The sequence below is a fragment of the Centruroides sculpturatus genome, unplaced genomic scaffold (assembly GCF_000671375.1).
Source record: "Centruroides sculpturatus isolate CEXI.00-Female unplaced genomic scaffold, Cexi_2.0 scaffold90, whole genome shotgun sequence".
NCBI classification, from domain to species: Eukaryota; Metazoa; Arthropoda; class Arachnida; order Scorpiones; family Buthidae; genus Centruroides; species Centruroides sculpturatus.
Genome location: NW_019384353.1, coordinates 734,502 through 756,101, shown reverse-complemented (window position 1 = coordinate 756,101; position 21,600 = coordinate 734,502). Strand labels below are relative to the sequence as shown.

Below are 21,600 nucleotides of genomic sequence, written 5' to 3'. Positions count from 1 at the left end.
TCTACAAATATGTCAGAATTAATGAGAAAAATGAATCCTAAAGAAAAAAAGGAGTTTAAAATATCTATTTTGGAATTTTTAGCCAAATATGAATAAATTTGAACACTCCAAGAACTGTTGTTTTGTTTGATTTGGTAAACCACATTCGTGAATATACAGACAGTATTAGAATATAAGTATATACATCATTAGTACCTATATATATATATATTTTTATAGATTCCTCTATGTATAATAAAACTATTTTTATTATACATACAGGAAAAGAAACAAAACAGTAAATTTCTTTAAGACATAACAAGAAGACTAGATTATTCTAAAAAAACTTTAATATATAAAACTGTACAATTATGAAAAATATACATTTGAATCAAAATAATCAAATATTACAATAATAACGATTAAATATTCTAAAATTTTATTATCTTTATGAATTTGGTAGGGTTCCTCGATTAACAATCCCTAACTGAAAGGTACTGTACATGTCCCTTATTCGTGAAAAAAACTCCTTTAGAGTATTCCGAATTCCGCGATCCACATTGGAGAGGCTCCCAATTGGGAGATGGCTCATCCCGGAACTCACCTGGAATAAATCGCCAGAGATATTTTCCTGGTTACAAAATTCGGGGGGGGGCAGTATTTTGGCACTGAATTATTTTTCATTATAAAGTTATGTAGGGTAACTGTGTATAACACTGTTTTTGTTTCATCATCAGGAGATGCTCTAATTGATTGATGGAAAATGCGCCATCGCGATGCCAAGATTCCAAATGTTCTCTCTATAACTCTACTTGCCCGGGAGAGACAGTAATTGAAGATTGATTCACCCTCTGGCAAATTCATCCCAGGCAGTGGCGGCCTTAGGGGGTGGCGAGCAGGGCAATCGCCCGGGGCCTCGCTCTTGGAGGGGCCTCGCGCAACAACCAAGTAGAAAAAAGTTGATATTTAAAACTTTTTATTTTATCCTTGGCTATTAGTTATAACAATAAAATAAATTTAATATATAGTACAGTATATATTAATATTAATAAGTGCCTACTATTTCAATTCACATACTTTGCACAAAGGACAAGGGCCTCGCAAAGTTCTGCCGCCAAGGGCCTCGCAAAGATCTGCCGCCCAGGGCCTCGCAATGGATAAGGCCGCCGCTGATCCCAGGATAAGGGTGCGTAAGCTTGAGTTTTAGCGGAAATGTAGAATCTGCAACAAATATAAATGAGAGGGTTATGTTTGTAGCTGGTAGTTTTCCCTCTTTTGGCAACTTTAACTTTTCAATGTTATTAGACAGGAGACTGCTTCCAAAGGCTGACAATGACAAGATAGTTGTATCAGAGTCACTCCCGTAAGCTCCTATACAGTATCTACAAATGTAAATCTGTAGTCTGCATCGCATGCAGCCATCAGAACGATGCTAAAGATCCGGACATTGGTGGTGCCTTGATGTCTTTTCAATCTATATCCCCTAGGCAGAGAGGAAACTGTACAGACCTGGAAATACACAAAACATTGTAGAAATGAAAAAGAACATGTACCATACACACTAAGCTTCTTATTTAAATTTCATAAATTAGTCAATTTTATATTTATATAATTAGAGAAATTTGATAATAATATAAGATATGCTATAAACAAAAAATTGTTGGAATAATTACAGAGTGTACCGCGACGAAAACAAGCTTAAGCAATGGCATCTTCGAACGGGGTACACTCTGTAATTATTCCAACAATTTTTTGTTTATAGCATATTTTATATCGATCATTTCTAACAAATTATACGTGTTTTGGTAATGTTCGAGTCAAATTAGTCTAGATTTGATTAATTTTATGGAAGAAAACCGTGGTATTTGCGTGAAGAAAGCGTGGTATTTGTTTAATTTAATACGTTTCGATTAGTACGAAATAAAGCATTTGACTGGTGTCAGATTTTGCTTTAACATCTAAAAATAATAATAAAAATATTGAAAATATATTACACAGTAATTTTCTTTTTTAACAAGTCGTTTACACTTAGAATAAGTAATTACTAATATAAATTTCTATTCTTGTTAACAGATCGATATAATTTCTGACAAATCCAATCAGGATATGAAAAGAACAGAAGAAGATAATTGCCGAGAAGAAATAATTACTTCTGAATGGACAGATCCATATGATTTTATAATTAACGACGAATTGCAAATAGAATCTCCTGATATATTAGAAATAGAAATTAATGGCTTAATTTACACGAAGAAAATTCCGAGTTCTCCGGAAGGTATTTCAATTAGAGATTTTGAGTTAAAGATAAGCGAATTTATATACAAACCAGATCGAATTTTTCATTACGAAGACGTTACAGAATTAGAAAAAGAGAATGAGGAACTTGTAAATTCATTCAATTCTTCTTTGAGTCTCGATGGCTCCAATGGAAAACCGCAGTATTCTGTTAGCATTTAAGAATTATTTGCGTTAAAACATTTATATTGTATTCGCTGAGTAAATAAAAATTTGTATATAATGCAAATTTGATACAATAAACAATTCGTACATTTCGTATACTTCTGGTAATCTAGAAATAAGACAACTAAAAAGTACAATTAAATTCGATGGTAGCACTTCCATTGCAGTGGATTTCCTGAAGAAAAGGGGGGAAAAATATCTATTGTTTTTCTTCTTTTTTCAGTAAATAAATAAATAATATATATTCCCTAATAATATCTAGAAGCAGATATAAGTAAGCACAATTATTTTCGTATAATCATGTTTACTTAATTAATTAAAATTATAATAAACAATTATCGATATTAAGGCAAAATAAAACATCATTTTAAAGTAATACCAAGCAATTTACAGTTATAAACTTTTCTGCAAATGCGGAGATCGCACTAAAATGAATCCAACTTAAACATTTCGTGGCATTTTATAAGGCCTTTAGGGCCGAAGGTTCATGAGCATAAATTATTTATTTTCTTCCGATTTCAAATTTAATAGGAATACAGTCGACCCTCCCCCTATAACACTGTTGATTTTTCCGTTTTATATGAATTCCATGTTGTACGAGTCACTTAGATTTTACAAATACGTGAGCCATTCACAGCCCGGCGCACGTATTTGTAAAATCTAAGTGACTCGTACAACATGGAATTCATATAAAACGGAAAAATTAACGGTGTTATAGGGGGGTCGACTGTATTCAACGAATTTATTCATGTGTAAAACGAATTGTTTTGTATGCATCAAATAATGTTGTATAAAATTTAAAATTAAAATTTTCTGTATTTCTTCTTTTATAAACGTTGAAAGAAAGCGAAAAAATACAAACAATATGAACATCGCTCCGAATGAGTAATAACTATTTAACACATAATTTACTTTGAAAAATAAAATTCTCTATGGCATATTTTATGGTGAATATTTTAAGGATTAATTCTGAATCAAATCTAAATAAGTATTTTATAATGTATCAATTAATAGAGATTAGATAAAAACACAAGTTGAAAGGATTTCAGGATGATTAACATCCGTATCATCTGTACACTGTTTATGTATGTATTGTTTCTCCATTTACAATGAATTACTTTTATATACGTTTTTCTTTATACATTTTTTTCATTGTGCCTAATAAGTCAGATAGTATTTTATCCCTGGTCCAGAGAAAATTTAGGGATTTTCATGAAATCGATATAGATGTAAGGTGCAATACTGTTTAAAATAAATAGCATACGTTCATTAAAAATTAATCATTTCAAGTCAGAAAAGAAAGTCATATTAATGACATCAAATATTATAAAGTAATAATTACAAAAATTTATGTTTTTATACACAGGGCCATCGTATGGGGTGAGGCGTGTGACGTCGCCTCAGGGTCCAGTTTCAAAAGGGCGGCATTTTGGTATCACATATTGAATGTTGAATATTCACTTCAATGTACAATTGACTTTTTTGATAATTTTGCAATGAAAATACGCTGTAATTTATTATAAATTATAATAAATAAATGATGCTATAAACAGTTAAATTCTTCCGAACCGAACCGATTATTTTCATTGTAATAACTTTTAAAAGCTTTTAATACCATAAATGAGATCGACAAGAGATGAGACAGATAATTCTCTCTGTACTTGTAGTTGTTGTTGTAATTTTAAGTACTTCTGAGGATAAGGTTAAAGGTTAATCCTTTTCATAAATATATTTTATATATTACGCATGTAAACAGTGTAGAATAGTAATCGATATATATATAATAATTCGTTTTATAGCTAAATACTCGTTGAATATTCGTAAATTAAATAATCAGCGTTATTTGCTTTTATTAGTGTTGTTCCTATGTTTGTTTATAGCATATTTTATATCGATCATTTCTAACAAATTATACGTGTTTTGGTAATGTTCGAGTCAAATTAGTCTAGATTTGATTAATTTTATGGAAGAAAACCGTGGTATTTGCGTGAAGAAAGCGTGGTATTTGTTTAATTTAATACGTTTCGATTAGTACGAAATAAAGCATTTGACTGGTGTCAGATTTTGCTTTAACATCTAAAAATAATAATAAAAATATTGAAAATATATTACACAGTAATTTTCTTTTTTAACAAGTCGTTTACACTTAGAATAAGTAATTACTAATATAAATTTCTATTCTTGTTAACAGATCGATATAATTTCTGACAAATCCAATCAGGATATGAAAAGAACAGAAGAAGATAATTGCCGAGAAGAAATAATTACTTCTGAATGGACAGATCCATATGATTTTATAATTAACGACGAATTGCAAATAGAATCTCCTGATATATTAGAAATAGAAATTAATGGCTTAATTTACACGAAGAAAATTCCGAGTTCTCCGGAAGGTATTTCAATTAGAGATTTTGAGTTAAAGATAAGCGAATTTATATACAAACCAGATCGAATTTTTCATTACGAAGACGTTACAGAATTAGAAAAAGAGAATGAGGAACTTGTAAATTCATTCAATTCTTCTTTGAGTCTCGATGGCTCCAATGGAAAACCGCAGTATTCTGTTAGCATTTAAGAATTATTTGCGTTAAAACATTTATATTGTATTCGCTGAGTAAATAAAAATTTGTATATAATGCAAATTTGATACAATAAACAATTCGTACATTTCGTATACTTCTGGTAATCTAGAAATAAGACAACTAAAAAGTACAATTAAATTCGATGGTAGCACTTCCATTGCAGTGGATTTCCTGAAGAAAAGGGGGGAAAAATATCTATTGTTTTTCTTCTTTTTTCAGTAAATAAATAAATAATATATATTCCCTAATAATATCTAGAAGCAGATATAAGTAAGCACAATTATAAAAAAAGAGTTTAAAATATCTATTTTGGAATTTTTAGCCAAATATGAATAAATTTGAACACTCCAAGAACTGTTGTTTTGTTTGATTTGGTAAACCNCATAAATAAAAACAATTTATTCTCATAAATATTATTTCTCATTACGAAAGCAATCAAATTTCATTATTAATTTTTTTATATAATCGTAATTACTTCTATAGTCGACCCCCCTATAACACTGTTGATTATTCCGTTTTATATGAATTCCATGTTGTATCAGTCACTTAGATTTTACAAATACGTGTGCCAGGCTGTGAACGGCTCACGTATTTGTAAAATCTAAGTGACTCGTACAACATGGAATTCATATAAAACGAAATGATTATTTCGTTTTATATGAATTCCATGTTGTACAGTGTTATAGGGGGGTCTACCGTATTGTGTAGAAATGTTATTTTTATGTAAATTTGTTTAAATATCGCTGAAACTTAAATCCAATTAAAAGATTAAGTACACATTCTTATGATTATAAATTTAAATGTCTTCAACAAACTGTAATTTAAGTGTTATAAACATGTGCGTGAGACAAAAATAATAAATTATTCGATTCAAACTAGAAAAACACAGTTGATATTTGCTTTTTTTAAATAGTATTTAAGTATAAAATTTGTCGAGAATTATAATTTACAGATTAATTTCGCAGTGACAGATTAAATTTATAACGAAAGTATCGGAACATAAGTCTAATTTCACCTTCATTCAATACTAAGATGCTTAAAGATATTATTTTAATAGATTAATATTAAAATAATAATGATAAATTAGAAAACATAATATATTCCGTATAAATTCAAGAACTATTAATTGTATAATGTTTAAAATATATATATATTTACAAACACTACACGATGCACTAATAATGCTGATGAGTTATTAGCAAACAAACTTTCATCCTCAGTCAATATTCTAATAAGGCAAGAAAAAGGAAAACCATACATTCTAATAGAAGAATATACCTTTTAAAATTGTAAAACTTCAATTAAAGGAGATTTGAAAAACTCAAAATGTACATCTTTAGATCAAAAGTATAATAAAATAATTTCTTTTCTCCTTCAGATTAACTTATTTTAAGAGCTTTAAATAAGAAAAATGAAGGGTTTTTTTTGCCAAAGGATCTAATTTTACTACTATCAATTTTGTAATAATACTCTCAACATTGTTTTTTAGGAATATATTATCGTTCCTGACACGAAACCTTATAAAATTCCACGAAATGTCTTCAGTCGATTAATTCAAGAGCTATTTGATCTTTTAAAGAAGTTTATAACTATAAAAAGGTTGGCATTACATTAACTTGAGTTATTTTGTATTAATTTGTTTTATAATAATATTTTAAACCTCTTATTTAATCAATATAACTAAAATAAAATATAAAACTTGAAAGAGGAAAGCGTGGGGAGAAGCTGGAATTGGACAAATGTGTATGTAACCTATAGAAGTATACACATTTATTAAGTATACACTTAAACTTATAACATTACTACTGTTTTTAATTATGACAAGTAAAAATTATACTAGTTTGTATAGTATTTTTTTTCTCAAACATTTTCGAAACAAATTAAAATCAAATCTACGTAATTAAAGTATTTGTGTACTTCGAATTAGAAGTTCTTATGAAATTCGATAATACCGGAGTTTCGGTTATCAATATTCGACATATAACACGTTGATAACTGTTTTATTATATGTATATGATAACTTCGATATAAAATTTCGAGAACATCGGTATTATAATACAGTAGAGAGTCGTTTATCCGAATCAATTGGTGACTGGGGTTGTTCGGATAACTGATTTTTTCGGATAACCGATTATGTAGGGAAAAAATATATTAACCTATCCCGTGTTGAAATTTTTCTCCGTTGCGTGTCGCTTCGCGTTGAATTTTCGTCGATGTTAAGCCTAACGTAAACTTTTTAAAATAATAATCGTGGCTATTGTATCATTAAAAATGGTTTCTTTATGTTTTAGAAACGAAATAAATACATTGAAATATATAAAAACAAATAAAAATTATACTTTAGGCTAACGGAATTCTTTCGGATAACCGACTTTCGGATAAACGACGCTCTACTGTATTTTTAAAGATGCTTTTATGCAAATTTGTTCGTAATTATAATTCACATATTAATTTCACACTCACCAATAAAATAAAATAAAATATATTTGGTATTTTAATAGACTTTAATCAAATTTAATATTCACTCGCCATAATTAAAAAGCTCAATGGTAATTTTATTCTTACATGAAAGTGCTATGACTACTTTATAAAAAATATTTTAATTTTTGCATAAATTCTGCAACTATCGATTGTATATTGTTTAAAATATATGAATTTTTACAAACATTAAATGATGCATTAATAATGCTTACGAATTATCAACAAACAACACCATTAAGGATAATGATTTCCCGGTAGATAGCCTTAAGGATTTACTTTTTCTGTCTTCACATTGTTTTCTTATTATTTTGAAGTCACACGTAAACACTTGGCAAACGTCTATATTTTGCTATAAAAGCTCGGATTTTAGATTCGCTCAGTATCTAGAAAGCGTCAGTTCGGACCGTCATCTAAGCAATTTTACCGAAAGTATTGTTCCATCCTCAATGGTAAGTGTTTCATTTTGTGTTTGTATTATGGCTGTCGAGACAATTAAATAATGTTATAAGTTAGACTGTGATATAAGAGATCACATCTTAAATTATAGATTTATATTAATTTTATTGACTGCTATTGCTTTAGTTAATTTGAAAATATAATTAAATTCGTGTTTAATAACATTGAAACATCAATATAATATTGAAAAGAATAATGTCAACTGCGGATTAACGTATTTCAGACGTACCAGTATCTCACCAATGAATGTTTACGTGTGTAGATAAAAATAAACAAATTAATAATTATTATTATTATTCTTATTTATTAATTAATAATGTAATTAAAAAAATAGCAGAAGATATATTTACAAGATATATGTAAAATAGAGAAGAAACAGAAACGTTTTTAACTGTTTTGCATATTGTAGCAGACTCGTAGCCTACAATAAAAGGTGGTCTCTGCTAAGGAAGATTATTAGTTCCAGTTGTCGGAAAAGGAAGAAATCGAGACGTTTTCAGTATCATTTTGTATTTTCCTAAATTCATTCTGTTTTTTCACAGGAAAACAACAGAGAGCGGCTTCTTTCGGACGAAGAGTTGATGAAATTCTCCACACCGTTTTTAAATCGGCTCATTAAACTTTACGAGTACAATGAAGAAGAAATACTTTTAATGAAGCAGCGAAGAAAGACCTTAAAAAATCACGGTTACGCCGTAACCTCCAGGGAACAAATACACCAAAGAATAGAATATTTAGAAAAAGAAACTGAAAAGGTGAAAAGTGAAATATCACAGTTACAACAACAGAAGATTGAATTAACACGCAATATACGGGACGTTCATGAAAGTATTTTGTCATTAAAATCATTTGCGGAAATTAAGAATATAAGGTTACCTGACGATTGCGATACATTCATTTATGAGGTTTTGAGAGATTTTTCGCAAGCAAAAGAATTTTCGTCCTACAAATGAATCATTAATGATTATACTGCATCTCCTGGAATTATTTTAGAAGAGACGAGTGATAGAATAATTGTATTTAAGCCTGTATTGTATTGTAAATATTAATTGTATTTAATTCTTTAGCTGTTAATTTCGCAATTATTGTGAATAAGTAGGATTCTTAACGTTTCCAAGTCCTACGAAATTACTCAAATGGATGAAATTGTTTTGTCTGAAAATAATTTTGTTTCTTCAATTAAAATATAAAATAAATGTATTTAATGGTGTGCTATATTATATAAATATTATCTTTTAAACCACTTTTACACTTCAATTAGGCAAATAATTAAGGAATTAAACTTAATTCGTATAATTCATCGATGCATGGAAATGCAGTAACATATCCATTTTACGGGGGATTTCTAGCTTCTGTTAAAGCCAAAAATCTGTCATAAAATAGATTTTCTGGCTGTTTGTGTTAAACTAATTTGTCAAATTTTTAAACTGTTTTTAATCATGTGGAGACATTTGTGTAAATACATCTTTACCTAACAGATTCGTTTTTCTCAGCAAATAAGGGGGTTGGTGTATTTGTTATTCGTGTCGAGGGTGATTTGCAACGTAGATTTGTATCTTAATTACGATACTTGTTAAATTTAGCACATCATTGCTAATGTGATGTTGTATTCTTTATTTAGAAGCTTATTTTAAAACTGTTCTTGACGTTTTGTTTGATTAAAATCAAATCGAAATATCTACAGATAAAATGCATATCGGCATATGTGAAGTGGGACATTCATTACTGTTTATGTTTATATCATAGAGAATTTATAACCCTAGTGCAGGGGTCGGCAACCTGCGGCTCTTTGGATGCGAAGCTGCGGCTCTTTAGTTCCATACGCAAATATTATTTATTTTATAAAAAAAAAAAACACAATTTAATTTTTTAACAACTTTTCAGAATTGTTCCCAAGTTCTCAAATCTTTATAATATTTACAGTAGAACCCCTGTAGTCCGCCCTTGGCTAGTCCGTCACTCCGGTTAATCCGACCGTGGTCGGAGTCGAAAAACTTGTCCTGACTCGTCGGTGTCTCACCGTCCATGGCGTTTTTCTGTGTTCGTTACAGTTACAGTGGCTAGAAAATATAGTGTCGAAAGCGCTTATATTCCTCCATTATAACCGTTCGGTCCATACATCGAGGTTAGTGACGTCACAGACAAGGTGGCGCTGATGTCAATCGTAGTGCTACTTTCGCTTTGGCTACGTGATATCCTTTCTTACAAGAACATCGAAAGCGATTAAATTTGTGCTTGTAAAGTGAATAAATCCTTAGGAAATGGCTGAACAGAAACTTTACTGACTTGTGTATTTCTAATTTATAGATATTACTCTACTGTAATTTTTAATTCTTTTATTTTTGTCGAAAAGGGTGAGAAATCTACATGCATATTAATCTGTAATTTTTTAAGAGAGATTTTTCAAATATAAAGTGTATATGCATGGGTACTTGGCAGTAGACTAATAATCGTTTATTTGTACATACTTAATTTTGTAATTTTATATTGGGACAATAAAGTAACATTCTGCCTTTATATTTTATATACTGTGTAGAATTTAATTGTAATTTTAATATTGCTTTATACTATGTCACATAATACTGTGAACAGTATACAGTATTATGTAACTGATGGCATTTGCTTAATAAATTCTATTTTAGGCCCTCACAGTGGAAGAGGTTCACAAAGCCATATAAAACTTACATTTTATTATTAAAAATATGATAAATTCTGTATTTTTTTAGTAAATATGAATAAACCTTGTTGTTAATAAGGTAATAACAAGAGTAGATTACTCTTGTACTCTAAATAATACTTGTTTGTACAGCACTCAACAGCTGTAATGTAAAAATAGACAATACAGTGTAGGCTATTTGATTTAATAAGAATCTTAATTAGCTTTAATAAAATGAATTCCTTCATAAATGTTAATAAAGTAATACTATATAATAATTGATTGCTAGTGATATGATTTATTATCGATCTAAATTCTTTTACTTGGCTACAGCACATTTACTATGCTTAAAAATCCCACTTAAAACCAATATAAACATAGGATGATACAGCCAGTGTAGCACAACGATTGACAGCAGCGCCTCTTGCGGCAACCTCCAATATAGGGACAGAAAATAAGCTCGATTTCGACACTATATTTTCTAGCCACTGTAGTTACAGTATATGTTTTAAATTGTGTGCACATGTACAGTTTTGTGTGTGTTTTCAACATGTCAGGAGTGAAACGTAAACACGTTACTCTTTCATTAAATGAAAAATTAGCAGTGCTACAAAAACTAGACAAAGGGGAAGATTGTTTATTTTACTTTTTTCTGATAATCCGACCTTTTTTGCGTTTCGACCATACCCCCAGTCCCAAAGGTGACGGATTAGAGGGGTTCTACTGTATTAACAACTGAAAATGAAGATGTAAATTTACACATACACCAAGCAATTTTTGACCATATCTTAAATTTAATTTAAAATATATGCTTTCAATCTCAAATTAGTAATGTACTGCCTCGCCCCCGTACATCACACTTTTCCTGTTAGCAATAGATTCGGGCCTGTCCTCTATTTAACTTCTTTTAAGAAAAGAGTTTTGAATTGAAATAAAGTGACTTCTGTCTTGCATTAGACGTTCATGTATAGTTAATCGGGACCTCCCGCCCCTAATTCCAATACTCTGGTGTCAAAATGGAAAAAACACGTTAAAATAATTTAACGTGGACGTCATCACTCAGTCGAAGGAAATTTCATTTCTTGTAAGAGACAAAACATGTTATAACTTCTTTCGAAATTCCGTAAACTAAACAATTGCAATTGAATCATCGTTTAGTTAGTTAAACGTCGGCCTGTCATAAAACTGCTTGAACATAACGAGAAATGAATATTCACCATTGATTAGGCATCAATCGTGATAGCAAAATAACGTCAGGATGGCCGAGCGGTCTAAAGCGCCGGACTCAAGGTAGAACCTTCCTGTAAATGCGGGAGTGTGCATTCTGGTCCACGATAGTGGGCATGGGTTCGAATCCCACTCCTGACACCAAATTTTCTTACGTGCGGTTAATTGAAAATGTCTATTTTAGTGTGAGTTAAGCATCTGGAAGACATTTTGTAACTCTTTTCATTCGAAACTGTAATGCTAATTGGTCAGAACTTTGCAACATGTTAAATTCCGTTTTGAGGCCATCGCAAAAGTAGAATAAACATATGGAAACATTGCAAAGCATCGAACAAAAACTCTGCTTCGCCGCACGTGTGTGAAGCAGAGTTTCTGTTCTAAATCCAAAGCAAAAGAAGTTTCTGAATTCTACAATCGCTGTCGCCTTCAATTGCATAAAAGATGACAGGGGCGAAGAAGAAAAGGTCCCACCGAGATTTGAACTCGGATCAGTGAATTCAGAGTACGGAGTGCTAACTATTAAATCATGGGACCTCACACAGACCCACCTGTTGCATACCACCTTAATGCATTGCAAATTGCCTTATCGACTATAGCGTAAAGATAATCGCCGCATCTGTTGTTGCCGATAATGGAAATTTCTTTGTCTACACTTTCTCGTTAAAAAGCGAAGCTGTTGCCACAAGTCTGTCGCCAAGAGAATGAAGGTTGTGGTCGTTGAAAAAGAATTTCGTTTCGTCGTGTGGAAAGCATATACATTGCAAATTGTCGATGGCTGTCCGTGATCCGTGTGTAAATAATCGAATCATTAATTTGTCTCAAGCGTACTACTGTGTTTTTATCGGAAGCGGACACGACAGAGGCACGATACTGACACTTGCATTGCACGAAATCGTGCAATGCAAGTGCTTAAATCACGGTAATTTTAACGTAGTAAAGTTATTAGATTTTAATGCTGATGTGTTTCGTGATTTTAATTAAAGTTTGTGTGTTTGTCGTGTTAAGCAAAAACACCAAAAACCTGTAAGTTTTGTTCGTGTGAAATATCGTAAGTTCTTGTGGACGAAATATTTAAATCACCCGCACAGAAACGAAAAAAACGACATTATTTATTTATAAGCCATTTATTTTCAAAATTCTTAAAGTTGCAATTAAAAAACTAAGGAGCAATTATTTATTGTGACATGGTCACAATGCTGGGTGGCAATTTTTAATCATATTTTTAATTTATTTAATTTAAAATATATGCTGTCCACCTCAAATTACTACTGTAGTGTCTCGCCCTGTACATCACACTTTTCCATTAGCAATAGAGTAATAGCAATGCCTTTCATCTATTTAACTTCTTTCAGAGGAAAAGTTTTGAATTGAAATAAACTAACTTCCGTCTTCTATCGGAAGTTCATGTAGACTATAGTTAATCGAGGCCTCCGCCCCTAATCTTTTCACATCTGGTCTCGACTTTCATCTACCTAACTGCGTTTTCGAGATTAAGAAAGGCCAGACAGTGGGATTTATAGATCTGAAATTTTTTCCACCTACAATATAGAAACAACAGTTTCAGAATATTCTACCATTGCTCCATTTAATTCGAATCGAACTCAAATCTACTTGGTTTATGAGAGTCTTCGAACATTTTAACTCTAACATAATTGATTCCACCTCCTTTCTGTGGGGATGAGTGAAAGACTACAGACAAAAAGCAGAATGATGTATCTCTATAGAAAGACATACGAAATTCTGTCAAAAAATCGAAATTTTTAACATTAAACTGAGTCGCGACGCAACAATAGAATTTCGACAATTGTCTTTTGCTTTGTTGGAATGCGATTTAGTGAATTGTTTCGAGTGTTTTCTGCGTTTTGCTGTTGTTGAAGCGATTATTTTGGGTAAGTTTAGTCCCTGATCGTTTTAGATTTAGGTGTTTTTAACATTGTTAAGCGGAAAATCACGATTAGCAGCGATAATTTTCTTATAACGAATATTTCGATAACAATTGTTGTCGAAGAGAAGAATCGAGTCTTTGACTTATTTTGGGGATTAGAATTTTTCTTATACTTAAAACGATCATTTTCTATAATTTTCTGTCGTATTTACATTATGATTTTTTAATATTCTCTTAATTTAACGTTCGTTCTACAATATTTAATACTCGATTTTTATTGTTTGCAGGATGGATAATTTTAAAGCGCTAAAGAATTGGAACAACTGTGGAGGAGAGAGTGCGGAGGAAAGCTCCTCGACATCATCGTCTTCCTCTTCAATTCGAGTGATTCGCGTGCGTCCGAAAGAAGTGCTGGAGGGTGCGAAGCAGAAATCTGATGAACCCGACAAGAAACGGGTGATTGTCATCATTCCCGATGAGAGCACGTCGTCTGTCATCGATTATCTGGAACAGAGATATCCAGAAGTTCCGGAATGGTCGGTGCAGAGACAGGCACGCGAGGAGGGACTGGAAGAGAAGTGTAAATCGATTCTGAAAAAGAGGGAAAAGAAACCTTGGTGGAAGAAGATCTTCTTCTTCTGGAAGAAATAAATCAGCAAGGTCTTCTCACCGGATGTGACTCCCCCCCCCGATTGTGACTTTCTTTTTTTACCCGGATATGAACTTTTACCTGGCTATGACCTAATGACCGGACGCGATATCATTGATCGAATGTGACCTTTCATGGCGGTTCTTCCCTTTCCTGCTGACGGTTCTTGGAACGATACGTGTCCTTCGTCATCGCTTACGAGGGACGTGTTCTTCCACTTCAGTTAATTAGAGTCGACGGTGACAACTTAGCACCGTCTTCGGTCGTTTCAAATCTCTCAACTGAGGATGAAATTCTGACCGGAAAATAATAGATTTTCGCCAGCAACGTGCGTGTCAACACTGGACACCAAAATAAAAACAAAAGGGAAATATCGCAGTTAGCATATGTCTAAGCCACAATTATAATTATATTGAACAATTAAATGTGTATATGAACTTTTACTTAATAAAACTTTTAAATGTTAAAACAATGCACTTAGTCAAATAGCTCCCTACCAGTGGCTAATGGATGGAATCGAAGACGGTTGCGAAGCGTGCATACATGCCGACTGCCAAATCCCCAGGATGCCTCTACCGGTCAATGTCAAATACCTCTTTTCTCGCATCACTAGTATATCTCAAACGACGCGATTGGGGCTTTGTAGATTTTAAACGTTTCTCACCATAGTTGTAAAAATCTAAATATGTTAAACTTAATAGTTATTTGTTTTCTAACTAATTCGTGTTAGGACCAAGTCTCCTCAGAAATTTCCAAAATATACAACTTTTCGGTCACTCTCGTCGAACTGGAAAAATTTCTTCTGTCTTTATTACATTAATAATACGAAGAAATTACTTTGTACTCGAATATTTTTAGTCTCGGAAAAAAGTGGAAAGACAAATTCTTATTAGAAACGGATACATAAATCGTAAATTTAAGGAAAATAAATTCTAGAGCTTTTTCTGTACCTGGTGCATCTCTCTTATTCATTAAATTTAGTTGTAAATGATGCTGTCGAAGTAACGGTTAATTTCTTAACATTATACAAGAATTGTACACGTTTTCTTCTACATCTCCTTAGAGATAGGACATACGAAAAATCGTAATTTCACCGGTTTAACATTGAAATCCGCGAGTGATATAAAATCGGAGAGCGGAATAAGAATATCAAATATTTTAATGGATTTTTTAAAACTCCCGTCAACTATACAGAACTATCGTAAAAACGTACCAGTAAATTCTTATTGGTTGGGTTAAGTTATAAATCTACTCGCGATTGGTGTAATCGGGCGAGGGCGGGCGGCTAACGGCCCAGAACCGGTCCCTGATAGAATCGGATGCGGTATATGTGTAGCATCCACCCGAGGTCCTAGGCTTCCACCGGCTAAACTGGGTGAGGTTGGTGCTCCGTAAAGCACGTGCGCGAATCTGCTTTTTTGGATGCTGACGATACATCGCTTCCACTCCGCCACTAATATTCGAATATACAATAGCAATCTTATTTTTTTCACGTGTAGTATAGAAATTTGTAATAAGATACATAATGCGGTTATAGTAAAATATTGTGCGATTATTTTCATATACAGTCGACCTCCCTATAACGTGCGTTCCTATAACGACAATTCCTATAACGTAGCGAAAAAATTGTAGCAACATTCGTATAAAGTACCTCCTATAACGTCGTTTCGCGACAAAATTGATAGAATCTGGACCAATAGTGGATGAGCAGCCGAACTACTTTCCTCCGACCCTGCGCCACGCTACGGAGCGGCTAAATTGAGTTTGCTATCGTCTGTTTAGTATTATATATAAATTATATATAAATTAGGTACTGTACATATAATTATATATTAATTATATATAAATTAGGTACTGTATATATAATTATATATTAACTTAATTTATTGTAACTTTATTATAATTATATATATGCTTTCTGCCGCCTGGCAACACGCTACGGAGATTTTAGGCTAGTAAGTTGAGTTTATTATCGTCTGTACAGTATGTAAATTAGGTACCGTAAGTCTAATACAGCACTAATTTTATACATTTCTTGTGAAAGAAACACTTCTTATTCAACGGCCATAAAAATTATTTATATTAATGATGTCTCCAAAGGTCAAGTTATTTTTCTGCGAAAAATTCGTTATTAGAAATCGCGGCCGCCGTTTCATGTGCTGTTCCGCAACGAAAACCAGCTTTAAGCAACGGCGTAGTCGAACGGTGCACACTCGGTAAGTAATCCTATAATTTTTTGTTTATAGCATAGTTTATACAGATTATTCCCAAAAAATTATACGTGTTTTGGAAATGTTGAGTAGAATTAGTCTAGAATCGGTTAATTTGATAGAAGAAAACCTTTCAAACAGCCTTAGTCCGTAAAGTTCACACCTATCGGGCTGCGATTGGCTCATGTATTTAATCATTCCTACAACGTAAAATTCGATTAGCGTGGAACGTATCTAAGCGTTATAGGGGGGGTCTACTGTAATTAAAATTAATATGTATTTATTTTTTAGAAAATGCAAGGGAAGAGGTGCATCCACCAATTCCAATGACGGCATGCCACTGTGAATCATAGAAGAAAACAATACAATTTAGTTAATCAGACCTTTCGTGCACGATGACTTTTCGCAGGTTAATCTAACAAACGAAAACACCATTAACTTATCACCCTTGGACTACAGATCAATTCCTGAATCCGATAATCTGAACCATTATTCTTTCCAGAAAGTACACAAAAAAGAACTTTTTCATACGAAAAATTAATTTAATACTTTAAAATTTCAAACAAATACAACAAAAATTCATCTTGGTGTTTCTTTCTTTCTTTATAACGATTTTAATCCAATAAAATTAAAAACTAACACAATTATAATATCTATTTTATCCGTTGTTCATCGTAATTATCTTGTTAACAGGTTTTGTATCTCGTTCTTCTTATCGGTTGATCAAATTTGTTTATTCATCGCTGGTTTTAAACATACTTTCAATGGAAAATAACACGTTCAATAGTATTTAACTACAACAATGTATAGATAAGTTTTGTTTATTAGTTTCAATCACATTTATTTCTATCAAATTTTTGTTAAATAAAACATTTTTAAATGATTAAAACGACAGAAAGAATTAGATTAAGTGACAAGTAATATGGCTACAGGATGTTTACAAAAATACGTCTTTAAATTACATGATTTTTTCCATGGAAACTTAATTATAGGTTCAAGTGTGACACGAGATAAAATAATAAAAAAAAATAACCGGTCGAAAAGCACTGGTATAGAGATTAGTTGCCGTCAAACGATTAAAAGGAAGATGGCCGACTATACTCCTTCGACAAATATCAGAGCGAGGAAAGGCGCTTTAAACAGAGAAAATGTATCGCTGATTAAAGATCATAAGTTTATTGCAACTCTTTTAAAACAACCGACTTTTTGCTGCCATTGTAAAGATTTTATTTGGTGAGTTCTTATGTTAAAATCCGATGGTTATTTTTAATTATAATTATATTCTTTTCGGACGGAAACTTCTAAGAAAAAAAAATCCCAAAATGTGTTAAATTCAACAATGTAAATTAGTATATTTAGATTTTTATCAGTGACTGATCCCGTGACTAGCGGACACGTAAATAGGGTAATGCGGAGTTTCACTGATAAACAGATAAAAGGTGACACGCCCGTCAACAGTGTGGTGTCAAGGTCTATATAGACCTTGTGTTGTGTGGCTGCCAACGGTAACTTTTAATACGTAGCACGTTTTTTCCTTTAATTTTGATTTCTTAAGAGACCTTACTAGTAGACGTGTCCTAAACAGATAGAAATTATACGCGTCGCCCCCAAAAATAAGAGCTATAAACGAAAATGCATCGGATTGCTTATCTTGTTTACATTGCGGAGTGGCACATTAGAAGCGGGCGCTTACAAATCGTGCCACGTGTTCTCGCTTTTACGTCACTAGATCACGTGACAAGACTGACGTGTTCCCGTCTATTTATTTTTCTGGCGGAAGGATTCGTTGTTTCTCATAGACTTTGAAGGTGTCACGTGATCGGAAATGACGTCAAGTTTCGTATCATTTGATTCTTCTCTTTGAAAACATAATTATAATAACTCCAAATTTAAGATTGTATTATTAAAAGCGAGAAAGGGTGCAATCGAACCCTCCATGTCCGGATATTTGGCTTTAAAAACATATTTACGGCAGGGAACATTTACGCTCACCTCCCATCCATGTGTTGGTGTGTGGGAGCCTGTCTGGGATCAACAAAGTTATACCTTAACTGTCGAATGATGAAAGCTTTCAGTTTAAACACAATGCGCCTTCCGGCAATTACTTATAACTGTCGTCTCAGAAAGCACCCACTCCTTCCGGACAGCAAGTAGTGTGTGGCTACATCGGTACCAGAAATGTGCTTCCCGATACTCCCTCTCGATACCCCAAAGATCCACTGATCTTCGATGATTCTCCCCATATTGAACTTCGCTGTCTGTTAATAAATACGGTTATTTGCTTAATTTTATATGCATATCTGCATGCTTAAAATGTGTGTTTATATGCAACGAATTACAAAAAAGAACTATTGTAGTCTTTCAGTAGGTTGTGATAGAGTTTAGCATGTAGAACAGAAATTACCTTTATAAGGATGTTCTTTCTTTGATAGAAACGATGAAAAGTATAGAATAATTTCTATGTCTACATTTTTCATAAATACAGTAGACATTCGTTAATCCGGCCTGTCTTTGCACAGAGGTGTGCTAGATTAAAGAGAGTAAAGGCATATGGGGAAGAATACTGTACGTAGAAATGAAACACGAGTGAACAGGATATGTCAAATGACTAACATTTACATGGATACAGATCAAACTGGAAAATATGCCGGATTATTAAGGAACGGATTAGAGTTTGTACTGTATTTAATATCTTTATAATAAATACGTTTAACGATTACGTATTAATTATTAAATAATTTAATTCATTTCAGGGGTTTCGGCAAGCAGGGATGTAAGTGTCAAGGTACGTGCATTCATTTTACAACAGATTTTAATTATGTTCAACACTCGACTCAAAGATTTATTAAGTACAGTAATTCACTTACTTCTCTGTTCAATGTAACTGATTTTTGTTATCACTTATCAATCAAGCTATTATACATAAAAATATGATTTGAATTGTGTCTATGAGCCGTTACATAATGTATTTAAAGAAGGAAGAAGTTATATAGGATATTTCAGCTTCTTAACTATATCTATTTAATGCTTGGCCAAATTTCACAGGCTTACAGAAGGGTTTCTTCCCTCTGTAAGCTTGAAAAAGTGTAAACGTGATTCTGTAAACGTGAAAAAAGCATGTGATTACATAAACAGTTGAATGTGTCTATCTCTCTGTTCGTGTGTTTTATTTTATGACGTAATAAAGTGATTTTCTGCACTTGAGTTTGCCTTTAACATTTCTATTTTTAATTATTATTTCATTATTTACATAATGTTNGCTTGGCCAAATTTCACAGGCTTACAGAAGGGTTTCTTCCCTCTGTAAGCTTGAAAAAGTGTAAACGTGATTCTGTAAACGTGAAAAAAGCATGTGATTACATAAACAGTTGAATGTGTCTATCTCTCTGTTCGTGTGTTTTATTTTATGACGTAATAAATGTTTTTTCTGCACTTTAGTTTGCCTTTAACTTTTTTATTTTTAACTATTATTTCATTATTTACATAATGTTTTACAGTAAATTAAATCTGAAATTACATATATAATAATATAACTTAGGCTTTAATGCCATTTATTGTTATTATTTATAGTTTGCAACTTTGTGGTTCATAAAAGGTGTCACGAATTGGTCAAGTTTACTTGTTCTGGAGTCGACAAAGGGGTAAATTCTGATATAAGTAGTACTATTATTTTTCATTATAATTATTTTAAAGTTTTTGATTACACCAGTGATTCCCAGAAGACTGGAGCAATAGGTAATAGAGTATTGGAAGACAGGGGAGACACACATTTTTTTTTTCCAATTTATTTTTAAGAAATATAGAAATATATTACACTAAAAAGGAGGTAGTAGTCTGGAAAGGAAAACACTGGATTAGACAGATGACAGCGATTTAAAGTATGAACATATCCTTAAGGAATTCAGGCCTAAACCTATTCACGTCACCATAATCTATTGTAAATATTTATAGTACGATGGAATAATCTATTGTTTTTATCCCTTTATATTGTTTAACACTTAGTCTACATCAAATAGACACATATACATGCGGGTTTATCACACCAGTGAACGAGATTAATTTACAAAATCTTTAATGATTATTTAACACCTTATTAATAAAACTTTATAATAAATTACGGCTCATTTTAACATGTATACAATACAGAACACTCAACATTTTACAGTTTAATTTAAAATATTTCTTAAATTGTTATTTGTTTGTTTTTTAATTACAGGATGTTAGGACGAAACACAATTTTCATGCCCATACTTTCTTGAGTCCCACTTACTGCAAACATTGTGGTTCTCTACTTTATGGCATCATCCATCAAGGACTCAAATGCAAAGGTAAGCATTTATTTACAAATCTCTACAATTAAATGTTTCTAGAATAGTATTTTTAAACGTTAGTGAAAAACGTTACATTGAAAATTCTTTCTTCATTTATTTAATTAGTTCTTTCCCTCGCTGTAATTTATGTTCTTCCTGTAAATATAATCAATTAATTTAATATTTTTACAAGGTTTATATTATATTTTCTATTAATTTTTTTTGCAGCATGTAATATGAACGTCCATAAACGATGCCAAGAAAATGTTCCGAATCTTTGCGGTGTGATTGCGCTGGAAAAGAGGGAAGGATAAAATTTAACTATTAAATTTGTATTGTTGATTCTTTGAAGAAATAATATACGAAAAAAAAAAAAAACAAATACATAAAATAAATTCTCCAAAACAATGTCGTTGCCTAATACCATAGTAGATTTGCATTAATTGTAATTTGAGAATTCGTTATTAAAGTTTATTTTGTATAATACAAATTAATACGTAGCTTTATACATTTCTTAAGCTTGTCATGGAGCAGCATATTGGTCGGTGGAGGTGTATAAAACGTTTGACAGTGTATTGAAGCAGTCACTCGGTCACGTGATTACTTACTCGCTTCAACCCACCTTCTGTTTCCGGACAAATTTTTCTCGTGTAAGTATTTTCGCTATACTCGCGGGCATCACGTGATAGAGTAGCGAAATCATAT

General features: G+C 32.0%; 3 protein-coding genes across 4 annotated transcripts in view; all 3 read left to right on the top strand.

Annotated features, from left to right (window-relative positions):
* Positions 1-2,493, top strand: part of LOC111638692 — a 14,642-nt gene extending 12,149 nt beyond the window's left edge. For both annotated transcript variants that reach the window (XM_023384445.1, XM_023384453.1), the window contains exon 2: positions 2,053-2,493. In XM_023384445.1, the coding sequence (XP_023240213.1) occupies positions 2,053-2,436 (384 nt within the window). In that variant the 3' untranslated portion in view covers positions 2,437-2,493. The remainder of the gene's footprint in view (positions 1-2,052) is intronic.
* Positions 2,494-7,769: 5,276 nt separating this feature from the next.
* On the top strand, positions 7,770-8,984 carry LOC111638682 (transcription factor MafG-like). Its single transcript, XM_023384434.1, has 2 exons — positions 7,770-7,951; positions 8,501-8,984. The coding sequence occupies exons 1-2, from the start codon at positions 7,949-7,951 to the stop codon at positions 8,909-8,911; spliced, it is 414 nt and encodes a 137-aa protein (XP_023240202.1). The 5' UTR covers positions 7,770-7,948; the 3' UTR covers positions 8,912-8,984.
* Positions 8,985-17,614: 8,630 nt separating this feature from the next.
* LOC111638925 (protein kinase C alpha type-like) lies at positions 17,615-21,588 on the top strand. Its single transcript, XM_023384705.1, has 5 exons — positions 17,615-17,818; positions 19,339-19,370; positions 20,156-20,226; positions 20,802-20,913; positions 21,124-21,588. The coding sequence occupies exons 1-5, from the start codon at positions 17,673-17,675 to the stop codon at positions 21,207-21,209; spliced, it is 447 nt and encodes a 148-aa protein (XP_023240473.1). The 5' UTR covers positions 17,615-17,672; the 3' UTR covers positions 21,210-21,588.
* Positions 21,589-21,600: the final 12 nt, after the last annotated feature.

Coding starts and splice junctions, on each gene's coding strand:
- LOC111638925 (XM_023384705.1), top strand. CDS start 17,673: ATGGCCGACTATACTCCTTCGACAAATATCAGAGCGAGGAAAGGCGCT. Junction 19,371..20,155: donor GCAGGGATGTAAGTGTCAAG/GTACGTGCATTC, acceptor TATTATTTATAG/TTTGCAACTTTGTGGTTCAT. Junction 20,227..20,801: donor GTTCTGGAGTCGACAAAGGG/GTAAATTCTGAT, acceptor TTTTAATTACAG/GATGTTAGGACGAAACACAA.